Here is a 20,421-nt window from a genome sequence, read left to right on the forward strand (position 1 = left end):
ATCACCTGCCCAATACTATCTGTACAGTGAAGCCTGGTGGTGGAGTATCATGCTGGGGGAGGGGAGACTGGTCAGGGTGGATGGAAACCAGGCGGCGCTCATCACCTGCCCAATACCATCCCTACAGTGAAGCCTGGTGGTGGAGCATCATGCTGGGGGAGGGGAGACTGGTCAGGGTGGATGGAAACCAGGCGGCGCTCATCACCTGCCCAATACTATCTGTACAGTGAAGCCTGGTGGTGGAGTATCATGCTGGGGGAGGGGAGACCAGTCAGGGTGGATGGAAACCAGGCGCCGCTCATCACCTGCCCAATACCATCCCTACAGTGAAGCCTGGTGGTGGAGTATCATGCTGGGAGAAGAGGACAGTGGTCAGGGTGTATGGAGCGCAGTACAGAGATAATGACCATCTGATCCAGAGCACAAGAGACCTCAGACCGTGCAGAAGGGTCACCTTCCAACAAGACAATGACCCCAAGACCCCAGCCAGAACAACCCAGGAGTGGGGACAACTGAATATCCTTGAGGGCCCAGAGATCTGAACCCAATGCAATAGCTCTGGAGAGACCTGACAACGGCTGTCTGCAGACAGACCTCATCCAACCTGACAGGCCAGAAAAATCCTCAAGTCCAGGGGTGTGAAACCTTGTGACATCATTCCCTAGAAGACAGGAGGCCAGAATCACTGCTAATGGGGCTCCGACTAATAGAGTCCAGGGGTGTGAATACTTACGGCACTGCGGAAGTCTTAAGGAATGTACAAAGATCTCTTTAGTCCTGTTGTCACTGTCATTATGGGGTACTGAGTGCAGAATGAGTTAAGAGGGTGTGAGGACTTTCCAGACCCCCCTGTACAGCATTATACATCTCTTTAAAGCCTTAATACTGGCATGGGCTACGAAGCGTCAATGCTGGGGTCGTCAGGAATTTGTGATGGAGTTCAAAGCAGAGATTTGCCGTGTTAGCAAGGAGCACAAGGCAAGTGATCCAAAGTTGAAGCAGTTTCACCAGACCTCATTAAGTGAAGTTCCCAGCTTCCGGCTGAACATCTTTAGACCAATAGGGCACTGGTCTCCGCAGGATGGAGCGTTGTCCCACAGCCATGAGGGCTAGTCAGTCCCCACACTTCACTTACGAGCAGCCCTGATTTGTTGCCGACCAAGACGTTATGGGGAAAGCTGAAGCAGGAGCTGCATAATAATCCATGCGGCACCAAGGATGGAGTAACGGGAGTAGTCAGCATTAGCGGACTCCACTAGAAGTCTACGTAAAGCAGATGGGACTGGTGTAAACCCTTGGCTGCAGATCATGCGTCCAGGCTCTAACAGCCCATCTAGTAGCTGCAGATCACTACAAAGCCGATTTACCTTAAACAGCAGTAAGTGTTGTTGCTTCCATAGCCTTCCCTCCACCACAGGGGTAACCAGTCGCCCACCTGAGTATTCGGACCATGGAACTCCCCTTAGGAAGGCTGCGCCCGACTACAGGCAACTACCCCAACGACTGGAGAGCAGTGGACAGACCCCAGTATCATGACCCGCGTGTGACCACTGCAGTAAGACAAGGACACCGAGGCTCTGCTCTTCCATCTTTACTAGCACACAAGTCAGTGCAACAAAGAAAACCCAAACAAGTGCAAACAAGTCCCGAAGTCTGTGGTCAGCCTCCATGGTCACGCCGTGCCACCTCAATCCATGTGTGCAGCTGGAAGATGGACCCTCCCTGGTACCTGCAGGACAAGGACACTGGTCAGTACAGACTCCCCCCATATGTGCCCGAGGGGGAGGATCAGCACACCTACTGCTCCTGGATGCATCACTCCACTGCCAGGCTATCCTTCACAGCAGCGCTCGGAGCAGGCACCTGGAGGAGGGAGAATACAGTCATCAGTACACGACCACGGAAGCCCTGTACCCTTGGATGCCACCATGGGCACTGGGGGGCAACACATCATGACTGGCCACTTCCTGCACAGTGTGGTGGGAGCCCCCATCCTACATACAGCTAGGACGCTTCTGTAGGACTCACTGTGATATGCGCTTCGCCAGCCTCCGCAGGAGCATCGGAGGATTTGCCAGAAGCGTCTTCTGCGGCGGCGCTTTGTGAGGGCTCGGCTGGGGGTTTTCCGTCACCCTATAAAAAAGTGACCTGTTACAAACTGACCATTTGACCAGAAATCACGTTTTAGTGCTCCAATAGATGAAAGCAGAGTCTCACCTGGGCAGCAGCTTGTTCCGGGGCCGGCCGCCTGCGGCGCTGGAAGTACGGACGGCTGCGCTGCCGCTGAGGCTCTGGACGCGGGCCTTCGCTAGATGCAGCTCTGGTTTCAGCTTCTCCCTCGGGGGTGGGCGGAGGCCGCGGACGGAAGGGTCTGCAGAGAACAATCCTAACAGCTCAGACTCTGCAGCTCAAGACCCCAGATATATCACTGGGGGTCTCACCAGATCAGTCGGCACATCTGTAGACACCTAGTAGCCTCTAATTACAAAATAGTGCATCTTAAGCCACACCCCTTTACTAGCAGGACACACCTGTTCCTTGTGGCCACACCCCTTTACAAGGTTTAGAGTAATGCTTAATATGGCCATGCATGCTGGATTTGCAGAGGCACCATTGTAAAGTCTTAATCCACTAACCCGCCATATCCCTTTGTACATGCCAGTACTACAGCCTTGTGACCGGCCAAGACACTTACAGACCTACATCTGCCCTCGACCCGAGGCTATGCAGGCTGCTTCCTTCCCAACACAGCACCACCCCTCTCCATAGGCTTGTGCAGTACTGCAGCTCAGCTCCATTGAAGGGAATGGAAGCCGAGCTGCAATACCAGACAATGCCATGGACAAGGGTGGCGCTGTGCTGGGAAGGAAGCAGCCATGTTGCTAGAACACTGTCCCAAGCCCAGAAGTCAGGCCTTTGGCCTTTGTGTGGCAGTTAGTTTTAGGATCTAGTTTCTACCAGCAAGCATTGCCCATTGGCAGTGGTACATGGGTGGTCCCAGCGGCCGGTGAGGGGATGACTGGGCTCCCTGGACCCCCACACCTTTCCTCCAGGGATTTGTAACAGACCTTCTTACAAGTTGACATCCAGGAGAGGAGTTCCTTCCTTGAGGTGGGATTGCAGACAGTACGACCAAGATGTATTTCTGGGAGAACCCCGGGATCTAGTTTAACCCTTTAATGGCAGCTTTCTGGGGATTTCCTTCCCTACTCTTAGGTCCATGGGTTTGAGGGCTCTTTGTGGGACATGTATTTTTCCACAGTACCCGCCTCGGGGTATGTGAAGTCCAGGCGGGGCAGCAGAGGGTCGCTCGGCACCCCGGCCTCCGTGCTTTACTGTAACCACCATTCTGGTCGCCGACAGTCCTCCACTTCCTCTAGGCATTCTAGTGTTCATGGCACAGTACTAGAGTGGTCCTCACCATGCCGGATCAGTCTTACGGGTGCAGTGATGCCAGTTTCCCTGATTTGATCGCTCAGTGATACTTCAGATGGCCACAGGCTGCCATGACCGTACCTTGCAATCTCATGTCTGGAGGCAAATTAAGACCCCTGATATTTAATCGGGCATTTAGTGGGTTAACAGCTGATCGCCACTGTTGCAGGCGACATCTGGTACCTGCTGTGTGGAGCGAGATAGGCTCCCATTGCCACTCCATACAAGCAACATGAAGGGGTTAAAGAGGATCAGAAACAAGACCGGCTCCGCATGCCTGCAGCGAGCAGCCACATGCCGAGCCGACATCTTGAGGGATTTGTTAGACACTACAAGCCTCATCCTGCTGGGGGCTAGAAGTACCTTGTAAGCAGTAAGGCTACATTCACACCAGCACCAAACATGATTTGCACTCATGAGCAGCACTCTTCTGAATACGCATGAGCGATGCTGTGAGGTAGGAAGCACTGCCACTTCTCTCATGTTCCCCTGAACACATCGCCCATTGTTTTCAGTGGACCTAAGATGTGCGTGCGAGGCCTGCTGGTAGGCTAAACCCCCAGATGCTGTCACACGGGAGGATCAGAGCTTCAGCGACGCGGTTGAGGAGTTCTGCCGGGTCTGTGCGCGCCCGCTGCTGTGATACTAAGTGTACGGCCAGCGCCCTCAGTGACAATCCTCCTGCGCAGCTTCAGACTCAGCCACTTCTTGCACCATCGGTAAAGACTGTTGTGGTTCACTTAGCATCTGTTCACTGGACACGTTCCGGCCTGACGGCAGGCATCCCATCGCTGCGCCCCTCCGCAATCTATGGGTGGTCAGGACCAGTGCAGCTCATGTAGTGGCAACGGGGCCTTAGTAACTGGTGAGACCCCACGGTGTATAACTGGATGCGGATGAAGATCCAGCTCCCTCAGGTCTAGGTACCCCAGAGAGTGCCTGCCACTGGCAGCCTTAGTGATGTCAGCCGTGCAGGGTGTCCTAGGCTGCCAGTATGCACATACCATCCCATCTCTTGCTGCCAGTCTGTCATCTTCACCCATCAAACTAGACAGCACCCCTTTGGGAAGAGATGTCTGTGCGTGCGGGTAGCAGTTCATTTCCCCCCCAGACTGTCTGTACGAATTCACCACCACACTAGCTGACCACCAAGACGCACGAGCAGTGGATAGGAGCATGAAACACGGATGGCCCGAGCAGCGGCTCATACGGGCGGAGGTTACAAATTCTCACCTGCGGAATCTGGGCCGGAACCTGCGAGGAGCGGGTCTCTGCTGCTCATCGGCACTGGGTGGGGTGTCCGAGGCCGTCAGCTCTTTAGTCTCTGTACTCTACAACAGAAGGAGATCATTCTACCAAGCGAATGCCTGGAGGACATACATGTAGCATGTTACAGTGAGATGCTAGAACCCCCGCAGCCGTGTGCGCTGGTCTAGAACAGACCCAGTGCGAGATGCTCTGCAGCAAGTACACCTCACAACTCACCTCCGCACGAGAGTCCCGCTGAGCTGGTGGCCTCGGACCCCGTCCAAACCGTCTCCGGTAGAAGAAGGGAGGAGGGCGCCGGCGCTGTGGGGGTCTCTCATCTGCTGGTTCGCCTTCACTCACTGGCTCTGGGCTCACCCCTTCTCCAGAAGACTCAGCAGCAGTATCTCCTCTCGGCCGGTAGAAACGCCGACGAAACCTCCGCCTGTTGGGGGCAAACCTACTTCCTTTAACCGGAACGCCGCCAGGGCCGGTGACGTTGGCAGCCTCAGCACCCTGGAGAGACAGCAGCAGCTCATGAGTAGGTTGTCCCTATAGTCGTCACCATGCACCCCCATGATACAGGGTCTAACCCCCCCGCAGTCTCTAGGACACGGACACAAGTGCCACAAACCTTTTCTCCTTCTACAACATCGAACTCAACCGTCTCGCCGTCCCCAACGCTGCGAAGGAACTTGCGTGGATTGTTCCTCTTTATGGCAGTCTAAAGAGACAGAGCGCATCCAACTCATGACATAAAGCAGGGAAGACCCCCCAAATACTAAGAGACCGCCGATAACGCCAGACATGGATGTCCCACCCAGCATCTGGAGGCACATCAAGATAAACCATCACTTTATGGGCTGGTCAGCTGGAGCAATGATGCCACCTACAGGTCAGCAATGTGTAGCACAACCTCTGGCTGCTCCGTACAGACAACACCCAGCAGCGGATATTACCTAACCCACTTTAGAGAAGTGACAAACATCCACCCCACCCCCACAGGGCCACCTCTCCTCCCACAAGGCCGCCGCCACCTCTCAACCCCCCCCCCCCTCCCGGAGGGCCGCCGCCACCTCTCAACCCCCCCCCCCCCTCCCGGAGGGCCGCCGCCACCTCTAAACAACCCCCCCCCCCCCCCTCCCGCAGGGCCGCCGCCACCTCTCAACAACCCCCCCCCCCTCCCGCAGGGCCGCCGCCACCTCTCAACAACCCCCCCCCCCCTCCCGCAGGGCCGCCGCCACCTCTCAACAACCCCCCCCCCCTCCCGCAGGGCCGCCGCCACCTCTCAACAACCCCCCCCCCCTCCCGCAGGGCCGCCGCCACCTCTCAACAACCCCCCCCCCCTCCCGCAGGGCCGCCGCCACCTCTCAACAACCCCCCCCCCCTCCCGCAGGGCCGCCGCCACCTCTCCCCCCCCCCCCCCCCCTCTCCCTCCCGCAGGGCCGCCGCCACCTCTCCCCCCCCCCCCCCCCTCGACCTCCCGCAGGGCCGCCGCCTCTCCCCCCCCCCCCTCGACCTCCCGCAGGGCCGCCGCCTCTCCCCCCCCCCCCCCCCTCTCCCTCCCGCAGGGCCGCCGCCTCTCCCCCCCCCCCTCCCTCCCGCAGGGCCGCCGCCTCTCCCCCCCCCCTCCCTCCCGCAGGTCCGCCGCCTCTCCCCCCCCTCCCTCCCGCAGGGCCGCCGCCTCTCCCCCCCCTCCCTCCCGCAGGGCCGCCGCCTCTCCCCCCCCTCCCTCCACCTGCAGCTCTCCCCATATAAGCCATGACCCCCCCCTCCCATATATGCTGCCGCCCGCAACCTATATAGGCCACCACCATCCATCGGCCACCACCATCCATCGGCCACCCCCATCCATCGGCCACCCCCCCCCCCCCCCTTCCACCCACAACCCCCATATAGGCCACCTCCACCCTCTTCCACCTCCCCATAAGAGCCTCCACACCCCCCTCTGCCACCTGCAGCTCTTGCCCGTTTAAGCCCCCCTCCCGCTCAACTCGCAGTCGCCACCTAATAGACAAGCCCTTCCTTCCCAACGCAGCCCCCATATACGCTGCCACTTGCCCCCTTAGCCCATTTGGCCGCCGTTACCTGGTGGACAAACACATCATCCTTTGTGTCGTTCCTGTGAAGAGAAGTAGAGTTAGTGCGGGCTGCAGGCGGCCGGGCCCCGGGCCCCGTTACACCCACATACCGGTTGATGAAGCCATATCCATTCCGAACGTTAAACCATTTCACCGTCCCCTGAACCTGATTGGCTGCGGAGAAAGGAGACCCCGTTAGAAGGTATCAGCTCAAAGCGTGAACATAAGACCCCCGCAGACATCACCGCACAGCACTGTATACAGGGGAGTATATGACACCGTACAAGGACCGGCAGGAGGGCACACCGGGGGAGGGGCGACACTGTATACAGGGGAGTACATGACACCGTACGGGGACCGGCAGGAGGGCACACCGGGGGAGGGGCGACACTGTATACAGGGGAGTACATGACACCGTACAAGGACCGGCAGGAGGGCACACCGGGGGAGGGGCGACACTGTATACAGGGGAGTACATGACACCGTACGGGGACCGGCAGGAGGGCACACCGGGGGAGGGGCGACACTGTATACAGGGGAGTACATGACACCGTACGGGGACCGGCAGGAGGGCACACCGGGGGAGGGGCGACACTGTATACAGGGGAGTACATGGCACCGTACGGGGAGCGGCAGGAGGGCACACCGGGGGAGGGGCGACACACTGTATACAGGGGAGTACATGACACCGTACGGGGATCGGCAGGAGGGCACACCGGGGGAGGGGCGACACACTGTATACAGGGGAGTACATGACACCGTACGGGGAGCGGCAGGAGGGCACACCGGGGGAGGGGCGACACTGTATACAGGGGAGTACATGACACCGTACGGGGAGCGGCAGGAGGGCACACCGGGGGAGGGGCGACACACTGTATACAGGAGAGTACATGACACCGTACGGGGACCGGCAGGAGGGCACACCGGGGGAGGGGCGACACACTGTATACAGGGGAGTACATGACATCGTACGGGGACCGGCAGGAGGGCACACCGGGGGAGGGGCGACACTGTATACAGGGGAGTATATGACACCGTACGGGGACCGGCAGGAGGGCACACCGGGGGAGGGGCGACACTGTATACAGGGGAGTATATGACACCGTACGGGGACCGGCAGGAGGGCACACCGGGGGAGGGGCGACACTGTATACAGGGGAGTATATGACACCGTACGGGGACCGGCAGGAGGGCACACCGGGGGAGGGGCGACACACTGTATATAGGGGAGTACATAACACCGTACGGGGACCGGCAGGAGGGCACAGCGGGGGAGGGGCGACACACTGTATACAGGGGAGTACATGACACCGTACGGGGAGCAGCAGGAGGGCACACCGGGGGGAGGGGCGACACTGTATACAGGGGAGTATATGACACCGTACGGGGACCGGCAGGAGGGCACACCGGGAGAGGGGTGTGACACTGTATACAGGGAAGTATATGACACCGTACGGGGAGCGGCAGGAGGGCACACTGGGGGAGGGGCGACACACACTGTACACAGGGGAGTATATGACACCGTACGGGGACCGGCAGGAGGGCACACCGGGGGAGGGGCGTGACACTGTATACAGGGGAGTATATGACACCGTACGGGGACCGGCAGGAGGGCACACCGGGGGAGGGGCGTGACACTGTATACAAGGGAGAACATGACACCGTACAAGGACTGGCAGGAGGGCACACCGGGGGAGGGGCGACACTGTATACAGGGGAGTACATGACACCGTACGGGGACCGGCAGGAGGGCACACCGGGGGAGGGGCGACACTGTATACAGGGGAGTATATGACACCGTACGGGGATCGGCAGGAGGGCACACCGGGGGAGGGGCGACACTGTATACAGGGGAGTATATGACACTGTACGGGGACCGGCAGGAGGGCACACCGGGGGAGGGGCGACACACTGTATATAGGGGAGTACATAACACCGTACGGGGACCGGCAGGAGGGCACACCGGGGGAGGGGCGACACTGTATACAGGGGAGTTTATGACAGCGTACGGGGACCGGCAGGAGGGCACACCGGGGGAGGGGCGTGACACACTGTATACAGGGGAGTATATGACACCGTACGGGGACCGGCAGGAGGGCACACCGGGGGAGGGGCGACACTGTATACAGGGGAGTACATGACACCGTACGGGGACCGGCAGGAGGGCACACCGGGGGAGGGGTATGACACTGTATACAGGGGAGTATATGACACCATACGGGGACCGGCAGGAGGGCACACCGGGGGAGGGGCGACACACACACACTGTATACAGGGGAGTATATGACACCGTACGGGGACCGGCAGGAGGGCACACCGGGGGAGGGGTGTGACACTATACAGGGGAGTATATGACACCGTACAGGGACCGGCAGGAGGGCACACCGGGGGAGGGGCGTGCCACTGTATACAGGGGAGTACATGACACCGTACGGGGACCGGCAGGAGGGCACACCGGGGGAGGAGTGTGACACTGTATACAGGGGAGTATATGACACCGTACGGGGACCGGCAGGAGGGCACACCGGGGGAGGGGCGACACTGTATACAGGGGAGTACATGACACCGTACGGGGACCGGCAGGAGGGCACACCGGGGGAGGGGTATGACACTGTATACAGGGGAGTACATGACACCGTACGGGGACCGGCAGGAGGGCACACCGGGGGAGGGGCGACACACACACTGTATACAGGGGAGTATATGACACCGTACAGGGACCGGCAGGAGGGCACACCGGGGGAGGGGCGTGCCACTGTATACAGGGGAGTACATGACACCGTACGGGGACCGGCAGGAGGGCACACCGGGGGAGGGGTATGACACTGTATACAGGGGAGTATATGACACCGTACGGGGACCGGCAGGAGGGCACACCGGGGGAGGGGCGTGACACTGTATACAGGGGAGTATATGACACCGTACGGGGACCGGCAGGAGGGCACACCGGGGGAGGGGCGACACACACTGTATACAGGGGAGTACATGACACCGTACGGGGACCGGCAGGAGGGCACACCGGGGGAGGGGTATGACACTGTATACAGGGGAGTACATGACACCGTACGGGGACCGGCAGGAGGGCACACCGGGGGAGGGGCGACACACACACTGTATACAGGGGAGTATATGACACCGTACAGGGACCGGCAGGAGGGCACACCGGGGGAGGGGCGTGCCACTGTATACAGGGGAGTACATGACACCGTACGGGGACCGGCAGGAGGGCACACCGGGGGAGGGGTATGACACTGTATACAGGGGAGTATATGACACCGTACGGGGACCGGCAGGAGGGCACACCGGGGGAGGGGCGTGACACTGTATACAGGGGAGTATATGACACCGTACGGGGACCGGCAGGAGGGCACACCGGGGGAGGGGCGACACACACTGTATACAGGGGAGTACATGACACCGTACGGGGACCGGCAGGAGGGCACACCGGGGGAGGGGCGTGACACTATACAGGGGAGTACATGACACCGTACGGGGACCGGCAGGAGGGCACACCGGGGGAGGGGCGACACTGTATACAGGGGAGTACATGACACCGTACGGGGACCGGCAGGAGGGCACACCGGGGGAGGGGCGACACTGTATACAGGGGAGTACATGACACCGTACGGGGACCGGCAGGAGGGCACACCGGGGGAGGGGTGTGACACTGTATACAGGGGAGTACATGACAGCGTACGGGGAACGGCAGGAGGGCACACCGGGGGAGGGGCGACACTGTATACAGGGGAGTATATGACACAGTACGGGGACCGGCAGGAGGGCACACCGGGGGAGGAGCGACACACACACACACACACACACACACACACACACACACACACTGTATACAGGGGAGTATATGACACCGTACGGGGACCGGCAGGAGGGCACACCGGGGGAGGGGCGTGACACTGTATACAGGGGAGTATATGACACAGTACGGGGATCGGCAGGAGGGCACACCGGGGGAGGAGCGACACACACACACACACACACACACACACACACACTGTATACAGGGGAGTATATGACACTTACGGGGACCGGCAGGAGGGCACAATGTATCAGGGGTGCAGACTATAGAGGCGGCACACCGGGGGAGGGGTGTGACACTGTATACAGGGGAGTATATGACGCCGTACGGGGAGCGGCAGGAGGGCACAATGTATCAGGGGTGCAGAATATAGAGGCGGCACACCGGGGGAGGGGTGTGACACTGTATACAGGGCAGTATATGACACCGTACGGGGACGGGCAGGAGGGCACAATGTATCAGGGGTGCAGAATATAGAGGCGGCACACCGGGGGAGGGGGCGTGACACTGTATACGGGTGTGGGAGATATCCTATATGTATTTTCTGTTGTCAACTGTGACTATACTGTATTTTGTCAATAATGGTCTAATCCTTTGGGGGAAGGGAACATCGCCCCCCCCCCCCCCCCCACCACCTCCACAAGAATTGGAGGAGCAGTGTGTGTCCAAGAACTGGTCAAACCGGTTCTAACTGGCAGAAACCTATCTAGGATTGTCTTTATCTTGGTCAAGCAGAGAGGAGAAACAGGATGTTCTTCTCATGAGACCAAATTCAAGAATGAACTGAGCGTGCTCACTGAAGTTCCTCCCAGATGGATGACATCACAAGCTACCTCACAAATACCTCCCTCTGAAAACGACCAATCAGCACGCTAAATGATGTAACTGTATACTTCCTGTGTTGAAACTTATTTAAGTTTTACCCGCGCTTAATAAAGAGATTCTTTTGGGACACATGATGGTCAGACGTGTGATCTTTGAAAGGCTCTCCAGGCCTGCACATATTTAATTTGGAAACGCACAGTATATCTGAAATAGCGAAAATTGCGCTAACACAGGGCAGTATATGACACCGTACGGGGACCGGCAGGAGGGCACACCGGGGGAGGGGCGTGACACTGTATACAGGGCAGTATATGACACCGTACGGGGACCGGCAGGAGGGCACAATGTATCAGGGGTGCAGAATATAGAGGCGGCACACCGGGGGAGGGGCGACACTGTATACAGGGGAGTATATGACACCGTACGGGGATCGGCAGGAGGGTACAATGTATCAGGGGTGCAGAATATAGAGGCGGCACACCGGGGGAGGGGGCGACACTGTATACAGGGGAGTATATGACACAGTACGGGGACCGGCAGGAGGGCACACCGGGGGAGGGGCGTGACACTGTATACAGGGCAGTATATGACACCGTACGGGGACCGGCAGGAGGGCACAATGTATCAGGGGTGCAGAATATAGAGGCGGCACACCGGGGGAGGGGCGACACTGTATACAGGGGAGTATATGACACCGTACGGGGATCGGCAGGAGGGTACAATGTATCAGGGGTGCAGAATATAGAGGCGGCACACCGGGGGAGGGGGCGACACTGTATACAGGGGAGTATATGACACCGTACGGGGACCGGCAGGAGGGCACACCGGGGGAGGGGTATGACACTGTATACAGGGGAGTATATGACACCGTACGGGGACCGGCAGGAGGGCACAATGTATCAGGGGTGCAGAATATAGAGGCGGCACACCGGGGGAGGGGCGACACTGTATACAGGGGAGTATATGACATCGTACGGGGATCGGCAGGAGGGTACAATGTATCAGGGGTGCAGAATATAGAGGCGGCACACCGGGGGAGGGGGCGACACTGTATACAGGGGAGTATATGACACCGTACAGGGACCGGCAGGAGGGCACACCGGGGGAGGGGTATGACACTGTATACAGGGGAGTATATGACACCGTACGGGGACCGGCAGGAGGGCACAATGTATCAGGGGTGCAGAATATAGAGGCGGCACACCGGGGGAGGGGGCGACACTGTATACAGGGGAGTATATGACACCGTACGGGGACCGGCAGGAGGGCACACCGGGGGAGGGGCGTGACACTGTATACAGGGGAGTACATGACACCGTACGGGGACCGGCAGGAGGGCACACCGGGGGAGGGGTGTGACACTGTATACAGGGGAGTACATGACACCGTACGGGGACCGGCAGGAGGGCACACCGGGGGAGGGGTATGACACTGTATACAGGGGAGTATATGACACCGTACGGGGACCGGCAGGAGGGCACAATGTATCAGGGGTGCAGAATAAAGAGGCGGCACACCGGGGGAGGGGCGACACACTGTATACAGGGGAGTACATGACACCGTACGGGGACCGGCAGGAGGACACAATGTATCAGGGGTGCAGAATATAGAGGCGGCACACCGGGGGAGGGGTGTGACACACACTGTATACAGGGGAGTATATGACACCGTACGGGGACCGGCAGGAGGGCACACCGGGGGAGGGGCAACACACTGTATACAAGGGAGTATATGACACCGTACGGGGACCGGCAGGAGGGCACACCGGGGGAGGGGCGACACACTGTATAAAGGGGAGTACATGACACCGTATGGGGACCGGCAGGAGGGCACACCGGGGGAGGGGCGACACACTGTATAAAGGGGAGTACATGACACCGTATGGGGACCGGCAGGAGGGCACACCGGGGGAGGGAGCGACACTGTATACAGGGGAGTATATGACACAGTACAGGGACCGGCAGGAGGGCACACCGGGGGAGGGGCGTGACACTGTATACAGGGCAGTATATGACACCGTACAGGGACCGGCAGGAGGACACAATGTATCAGGGGTGCAGAATATAGAGGCGGCACACCGGGGGAGGGGTGTGACTGTATACAGAGGAGTACATGACACCGTACGGGGACCGGCAGGAGGGCACACCGGGGGAGGGGCGACACACACTGTATACAGGGGAGTACATGACACCGTACGGGGACCGGCAGGAGGGCACAATGTATCAGGGGCGCAGAATATAGAGGCGGCACAGCGGGGGAGGGGCGTGACACTGTATACAGGGGAGTACATGACACCGTACAGGGACCGGCAGGAGGGCACACCGGGGGAGGGGCGACACTGTATACAGGGGAGTATATGACACCGTACGGGGACTGGCAGGAGGGCACAATGTATCAGGGGTGCAGAATATAGAGGCGGCACACCGGGGGAGGGGTGTGACTGTATACAGAGGAGTACATGACACCGTACGGGGACCGGCAGGAGGGCACACCGGGGGAGGGGCGACACACACTGTATACAGGGGAGTACATGACACCGTACGGGGACCGGCAGGAGGGCACAATGTATCAGGGGCGCAGAATATAGAGGCGGCACAGCGGGGGAGGGGCGTGACACTGTATACAGGGGAGTACATGACACCGTACAGGGACCGGCAGGAGGGCACACTGGGGGAGGGGCGACACTGTATACAGGGGAGTATATGACACCGTACGGGGACCGGCAGGAGGGCACAATGTATCAGGGGTGCAGAATATAGAGCCGGCACACCGGGGGAGGGGTGTGACACTGTATACAGAGGAGTACATGACACCGTACGGGGACCGGCAGGAGGGCACACCGGGGGAGGGGCGACACACTGTATACAGGGGAGTACATGACACCGTACAGGGACCGGCAGGAGGGCACACCGGGGGAGGGGCGACACTGTATACAGGGGAGTATATGACACCGTACAGGGACCGGCAGGAGGGCACACCGGGGGAGGGGCGACACTGTATACAGGGGAGTATATGACACCGTACGGGGACCGGCAGGAGGGCACAATGTATCAGGGGTGCAGAATATAGAGGCGGCACACCGGGGGAGGGGTGTGCCACTGTATACAGAGGAGTACATGACACCGTACAGGGACCGGCAGGAGGGCACACCGGGGGAGGGGCGACACTGTATACAGGGGAGTATATGACACCGTACAGGGACCGGCAGGAGGGCACACCGGGGGAGGGGCGTGACACACTGTATACAGGGGAGTATATGACACCGTGCGGGGACCGGCAGGAGGGCACAATGTATCAGGGGTGCAGAATAGAGATGCGGCACACCGGGGGAGGGGCGTGACACACTGTATACAGAGGAGTATATGACACCGTGCGGGGACCGGCAGGAGGGCACAATGTATCAGGGGTGCAGAATATAGAGGCGGCACACCGGGGGAGGGGCGACACTGTATACAGGGGAGTATATGACACCGTACGGGGACCGGCAGGAGGGCACACCGGGGGAGGGGCGACACTGTATACAGGGGAGTATATGACACCGTACAGGGACCGGCAGGAGGGCACACCGGGGGAGGGGTATGACACTGTATACAGGGGAGTATATGACACCGTACGGGGACCGGCAGGAGGGCACAATGTATCAGGGGTACAGAATATAGAGGCGGCACACCGGGGGAGGGGTGTGACACTGTATACAAGGGAGTATATGACACCGTACGGGGACCGGCAGGAGGGCACAATGTATCAGGGGTGCAGAATATAGAGGAGGCACACCGGGGAGGGGCGTGACCTACACAGGGGGAGGGGCATGGTTATATATAAACAGTAGCTGTACACAGGGGGGAGGGGCATGGTATGTATACATATATTAGCTGTACATTCGCTACCTTCATCCACAAAGCTCTCCACAGCGCAGCACGCCCCTATATTGTATCCCTCATCCACAGCACTGCGCCACCCTACATTGTACCCCTCATCCACAGCACGGCCCCCCCTACATTGTACCCCTCATCCACAGCACTGTGCTACCCTACATTGTACCCCTCATCCACAGCGCAGCGCCCCCCTATATTGTATCCCTCATCCACAGCACCACGCCGCCCTACATTGTATCCCTCATCCACAGCACGGCCCCCCCTATATTGCATCCCTCATCCGCAGCGCCGCCCCCCTACATTGTACCCCTCATCCACAGCGCAGCGCCCCCTACATTGTATCCCTCATTGACCGCCCTACATTGTATCCCTCATCCACAGCGCAGCACACCCCTACATTGTATCCCTCATCCACAGCGCAGCGCCCCCTACATTGTATCCCTCATTCACCGCCCTACATTGTATCCCTCATCCACAGCGCCCCCTACATTGTATCCCTCATCCACAGCGCAGCGCCCCCCTATATTGTATCCCTCATCCACAGCGCAGCGCCCCCCTATATTGTATCCCTCATCCACAGCGCAGCGCCCCCCTACATTGTTCCCCTCATTCACCGCCCTACATTGTATCCCTCATCCACAGCGCCGCCCCCCTATATAGTATCCCTCATCCACAGCGCCGCCCCCCTACATTGTATCCCTCATTCACCGCCCTACATTGTATCCCTCATCCACAGCGCCGCCCCCCTATATAGTATCCCTCATCCACAGCGCCGCCCCCCTATATAGTATCCCTCATCCACAGCGCCGCCCCCCTACATTGTATCCCTCATTCACCGCCCTACATTGTATCCCTCATCCACAGCACAGCGCCCCCCTATATTGTATCCCTCATCCACAGCACAGCGCCCCCCTATATTGTATCCCTCATCCACAGCGCAGCGCCCCCCTATATTGTATCCCTCATCCACAGCCCAGCGCCCCTTACATTGTATCCCTCATCCACAGCGCCCCCTATATTGTATCCCTCATCCACAGCGCAGCGCCCCCCTATATTGTATCCCTCATCCACAGCACCGCGCCCCCCTACATTGTATCCCTCATCCACAGCGCCCCCCTACATTGTATCCCTCATCCACAGCGCCCCCCTACATTGTATCCCTCATCCACAGCGCCCCCCTACATTGTATCCCTCATCCACAGCGCCCCCCTACATTGTATCCCTCATCCACAGCGCCCCCCTACATTGTATCCCTCATCCACAGCGCCCCCCTACATTGTATCGCTCATCCACAGCGCCCCCCTACATTGTATCCCTCATCCACAGCGCCCCCCTACATTGTATCCCTCATCCACAGCGCCCCCCTACATTGTATCCCTCATCCACAGCGCCCCCCTACATTGTATCCCTCATCCACAGCGCCCCCCTACATTGTATCCCTCATCCACAGCGCCCCCCTACATTGTATCCCTCATCCACAGCGCCCCCCTACATTGTATCCCTCATCCACAGCGCCCCCCTACATTGTATCCCTCATCCACAGCGCCCCCCTACATTGTATCCCTCATCCACAGCGCCCCCCTACATTGTATCCCTCATCCACAGCGCCGCGCCCCCCTACATTGTATCCCTCATCCACAGCGCCGCGCCCCTACATTGTATCCCTCATCCACAGCGCCGCGCCCCTACATTGTATCCCTCATCCACAGCGCAGCGCCCCCTACATTGTATCCCTCATCCACAGCGCAGCGCCCCCCTAATCCACAGCGCAGCGCCCCCCTATATCGCCTCCCTCATCCACAGTGCACGCGCGCTCTCTATCGTGTCGCCGGACCCGGGGGGGGGGGGGGGAGGGGGCGCGGTCTCTCTCTATCGTAGCCGTACCCAGGGGGAGGGGGCGCGGTCTCTCTCTATCGTAGCCGTACCCAGGGGGAGGGGCGCGGTCTCTCTCTATCGTAGCCGTACCCAGGGGGAGGGGCGCGGTCTCTCTCTCTATCGTAGCCGTACCCAGGGGGAGGGGCGCGGTCTCTCTCTCTATCGTAGCCGTACCCAGGGGGAGGGGCGCGGTCTCTATCGTAGCCGTACCCAGGGGGAGGGGCGCGGTCTCTCTCTCTATCGTAGCCGTACCCAGGGGGAGGGGCGCGGTCTCTCTCTCTATCGTAGCCGTACCCAGGGGGAGGGGCGCGGTCTCTCTCTATCGTAGCCGTACCCAGGGGGAGGGGCGCGGGATCTCTCTATCGTAGCCGTACCCAGGGGGAGGGGCGCGGGATCTCTCTATCGTAGCCGTACCCAGGGGGAGGGGCGCGGGATCTCTCTATCGTAGCCGTACCCAGGGGGAGGGGCGCGGGATCTCTCTATCGTAGCCGTACCCAGGGGGAGGGGCGCGGGATCTCTCTATCGTAGCCGTACCCAGGGGGAGGGGCGCGGGATCTCTCTATCGTAGCCGTACCCAGGGGGAGGGGCGCGGGATCTCTCTATCGTAGCCGTACCCAGGGGGAGGGGCGCGGGATCTCTCTATCGTAGCCGTACCCAGGGGGAGGGGCGCGGGATCTCTCTATCGTAGCCGTACCCAGGGGGAGGGGCGCGGGATCTCTCTATCGTAGCCGTACCCAGGGGGAGGGGCGCGGGATCTCTCTATCGTAGCCGTACCCAGGGGGAGGGGCGCGGGATCTCTCTATCGTAGCCGTACCCAGGGGGAGGGGCGCGGGATCTCTCTATCGTAGCCGTACCCAGGGGGAGGGGCGCGGGATCTCTCTATCGTAGCCGTACCCAGGGGGAGGGGCGCGGGATCTCTCTATCGTAGCCGTACCCAGGGGGAGGGGCGCGGGATCTCTCTATCGTAGCCGTACCCAGGGGGAGGGGCGCGGGATCTCTCTATCGTAGCCGTACCCAGGGGGAGGGGCGCGGGATCTCTCTATCGTAGCCGTACCCAGGGGGAGGGGCGCGGGATCTCTCTATCGTAGCCGTACCCAGGGGGAGGGGCGCGGGATCTCTCTATCGTAGCCGTACCCAGGGGGAGGGGCGCGGGATCTCTCTATCGTAGCCGTACCCAGGGGGAGGGGCGCGGGATCTCTCTATCGTAGCCGTACCCAGGGGGAGGGGCGCGGGATCTCTCTATCGTAGCCGTACCCAGGGGGAGGGGCGCGGGATCTCTCTATCGTAGCCGTACCCAGGGGGAGGGGCGCGGGATCTCTCTATCGTAGCCGTACCCAGGGGGAGGGGCGCGGGATCTCTCTATCGTAGCCGTACCCAGGGGGAGGGGCGCGGGATCTCTCTATCGTAGCCGTACCCAGGGGGAGGGGCGCGGGATCTCTCTATCGTAGCCGTACCCAGGGGGAGGGGCGCGGGATCTCTCTATCGTAGCCGTACCCAGGGGGAGGGGCGCGGGATCTCTCTATCGTAGCCGTACCCAGGGGGAGGGGCGCGGGATCTCTCTATCGTAGCCGTACCCAGGGGGAGGGGCGCGGGATCTCTCTATCGTAGCCGTACCCAGGGGGAGGGGCGCGGGATCTCTCTATCGTAGCCGTACCCAGGGGGAGGGGCGCGGGATCTCTCTATCGTAGCCGTACCCAGGGGGAGGGGCGCGGGATCTCTCTATCGTAGCCGTACCCAGGGGGAGGGGCGCGGGATCTCTCTATCGTAGCCGTACCCAGGGGGAGGGGCGCGGGATCTCTCTATCGTAGCCGTACCCAGGGGGAGGGGCGCGGGATCTCTCTATCGTAGCCGTACCCAGGGGGAGGGGCGCGGGATCTCTCTATCGTAGCCGTACCCAGGGGGAGGGGCGCGGGATCTCTCTATCGTAGCCGTACCCAGGGGGAGGGGCGCGGGATCTCTCTATCGTAGCCGTACCCAGGGGGAGGGGCGCGGGATCTCTCTATCGTAGCCGTACCCAGGGGGAGGGGCGCGGGATCTCTCTATCGTAGCCGTACCCAGGGGGAGGGGCGCGGGATCTCTCTATCGTAGCCGTACCCAGGGGGAGGGGCGCGGGATCTCTCTATCGTAGCCGTACCCAGGGGGAGGGGCGCGGGATCTCTCTATCGTAGCCGTACCCAGGGGGAGGGGCGCGGGATCTCTCTATCGTAGCCGTACCCAGGGGGAGGGGCGCGGGATCTCTCTATCGTAGCCGTACCCAGGGGGAGGGGCGCGGGATCTCTCTATCGTAGCCGTACCCAGGGGGAGGGGCGCGGGATCTCTCTATCGTAGCCGTACCCAGGGGGAGGGGCGCGGGATCTCTCTATCGTAGCCGTACCCAGGGGGAGGGGCGCGGGATCTCTCTATCGTAGCCGTACCCAGGGGGAGGGGCGCGGGATCTCTCTATCGTAGCCGTACCCAGGGGGAGGGGCGCGGGATCTCTCTATCGTAGCCGTACCCAGGGGGAGGGGCGCGGGATCTCTCTATCGTAGCCGTACCCAGGGGGAGGGGCGCGGGATCTCTCTATCGTAGCCGTACCCAGGGGGAGGGGCGCGGGATCTCTCTATCGTAGCCGTACCCAGGGGGAGGGGCGCGGGATCTCTCTATCGTAGCCGTACCCAGGGGGAGGGGCATGGTCTCTATATTGTAGCCGTACCCAGGGGGAGGGGCGCGGTCTCTCTATATCGTAGCCGTACCCAGGGGGAGGGGCGCGGTCTCTCTATATCGTAGCCGTACCCAGGGGGAGGGGCATGGTCTCTATATTGTAGCTGTACCCAGGGGGAGGGGCATGGTCTCTATATTGTAGCTGTACCCAGGGGGAGCGGCGTGGTCTATATTGTAGCTATACACAGGGGGGACACACAATATTTGAAGACACACCCTCTAACGGACGCGGTATACCAGCCCCTACTGACAGCAGACGTGAGGTACTCACCCAGCACCTTCTTGTCCGCTTGGCTCCTAGCCGTCTGTTGCCTGTCGTCGGTTGTCGGGGCGGCCTGCTCGGGGCCTTGGAGCTCCACCTCGCTCATCTCCTAGGCGGTCGCTGTGGATTAGCGCTGTGTTCCGTGCAGCCCCGCCTCTATCTGTCAGCAAACTGCGCCAAAGCCCGCCCTCCGCCGGCTGCTTATATACCTCAGGGGAGCGGCCCGCCTGCCTCTGAATGGTCCTTTTGAACGTCAATCTCTCATCGTCTCTGATGATTGGAGGATTCTCCGAGACTCCACCCACGCCA

The 20,421-nt window shown here is 60.5% G+C and overlaps 1 protein-coding gene across 2 annotated transcripts; it reads right to left on the bottom strand.

The window, feature by feature from the left end:
- Positions 1 to 1,585: 1,585 nt before the first annotated feature.
- On the bottom strand, positions 1,586 to 20,219 carry YBX2 (Y-box binding protein 2). Of its 2 annotated transcripts, none has more exons than XM_066590120.1 (10): positions 20,122 to 20,219; positions 6,872 to 6,935; positions 6,769 to 6,802; positions 5,315 to 5,404; positions 4,921 to 5,196; positions 4,669 to 4,766; positions 2,218 to 2,371; positions 2,029 to 2,133; positions 1,802 to 1,863; positions 1,586 to 1,729 (listed from the first exon to the last, which is right to left on the bottom strand). In XM_066590120.1, the coding sequence occupies exons 1-9, from the start codon at positions 20,216 to 20,218 to the stop codon at positions 1,816 to 1,818; spliced, it is 966 nt and encodes a 321-aa protein (XP_066446217.1). In that variant the 5' UTR covers position 20,219; the 3' UTR covers positions 1,586 to 1,729; positions 1,802 to 1,815. The 2 variants fall into 2 exon arrangements, with proteins under 2 accessions (XP_066446217.1, XP_066446218.1); XM_066590121.1 differs by having other exon boundaries at positions 1,798 to 1,863.
- Between the last annotated feature and the right edge of the window lie 202 nt (positions 20,220 to 20,421).

Source organism: Eleutherodactylus coqui, chromosome 2 (assembly GCF_035609145.1).
Source record: "Eleutherodactylus coqui strain aEleCoq1 chromosome 2, aEleCoq1.hap1, whole genome shotgun sequence".
Classification (NCBI taxonomy): domain Eukaryota; kingdom Metazoa; phylum Chordata; class Amphibia; order Anura; family Eleutherodactylidae; genus Eleutherodactylus; species Eleutherodactylus coqui.

Coding starts and splice junctions, on each gene's coding strand:
- YBX2 (XM_066590120.1), bottom strand. CDS start 20,218: ATGAGCGAGGTGGAGCTCCAAGGCCCCGAGCAGGCCGCCCCGACAACC. Junction 5,197..5,314: donor ATGTTGTAGAAGGAGAAAAG/GTTTGTGGCACT, acceptor CTGTCTCTCCAG/GGTGCTGAGGCTGCCAACGT. Junction 2,134..2,217: donor CGGAACAAGCTGCTGCCCAG/GTGAGACTCTGC, acceptor ACTTTTTTATAG/GGTGACGGAAAACCCCCAGC.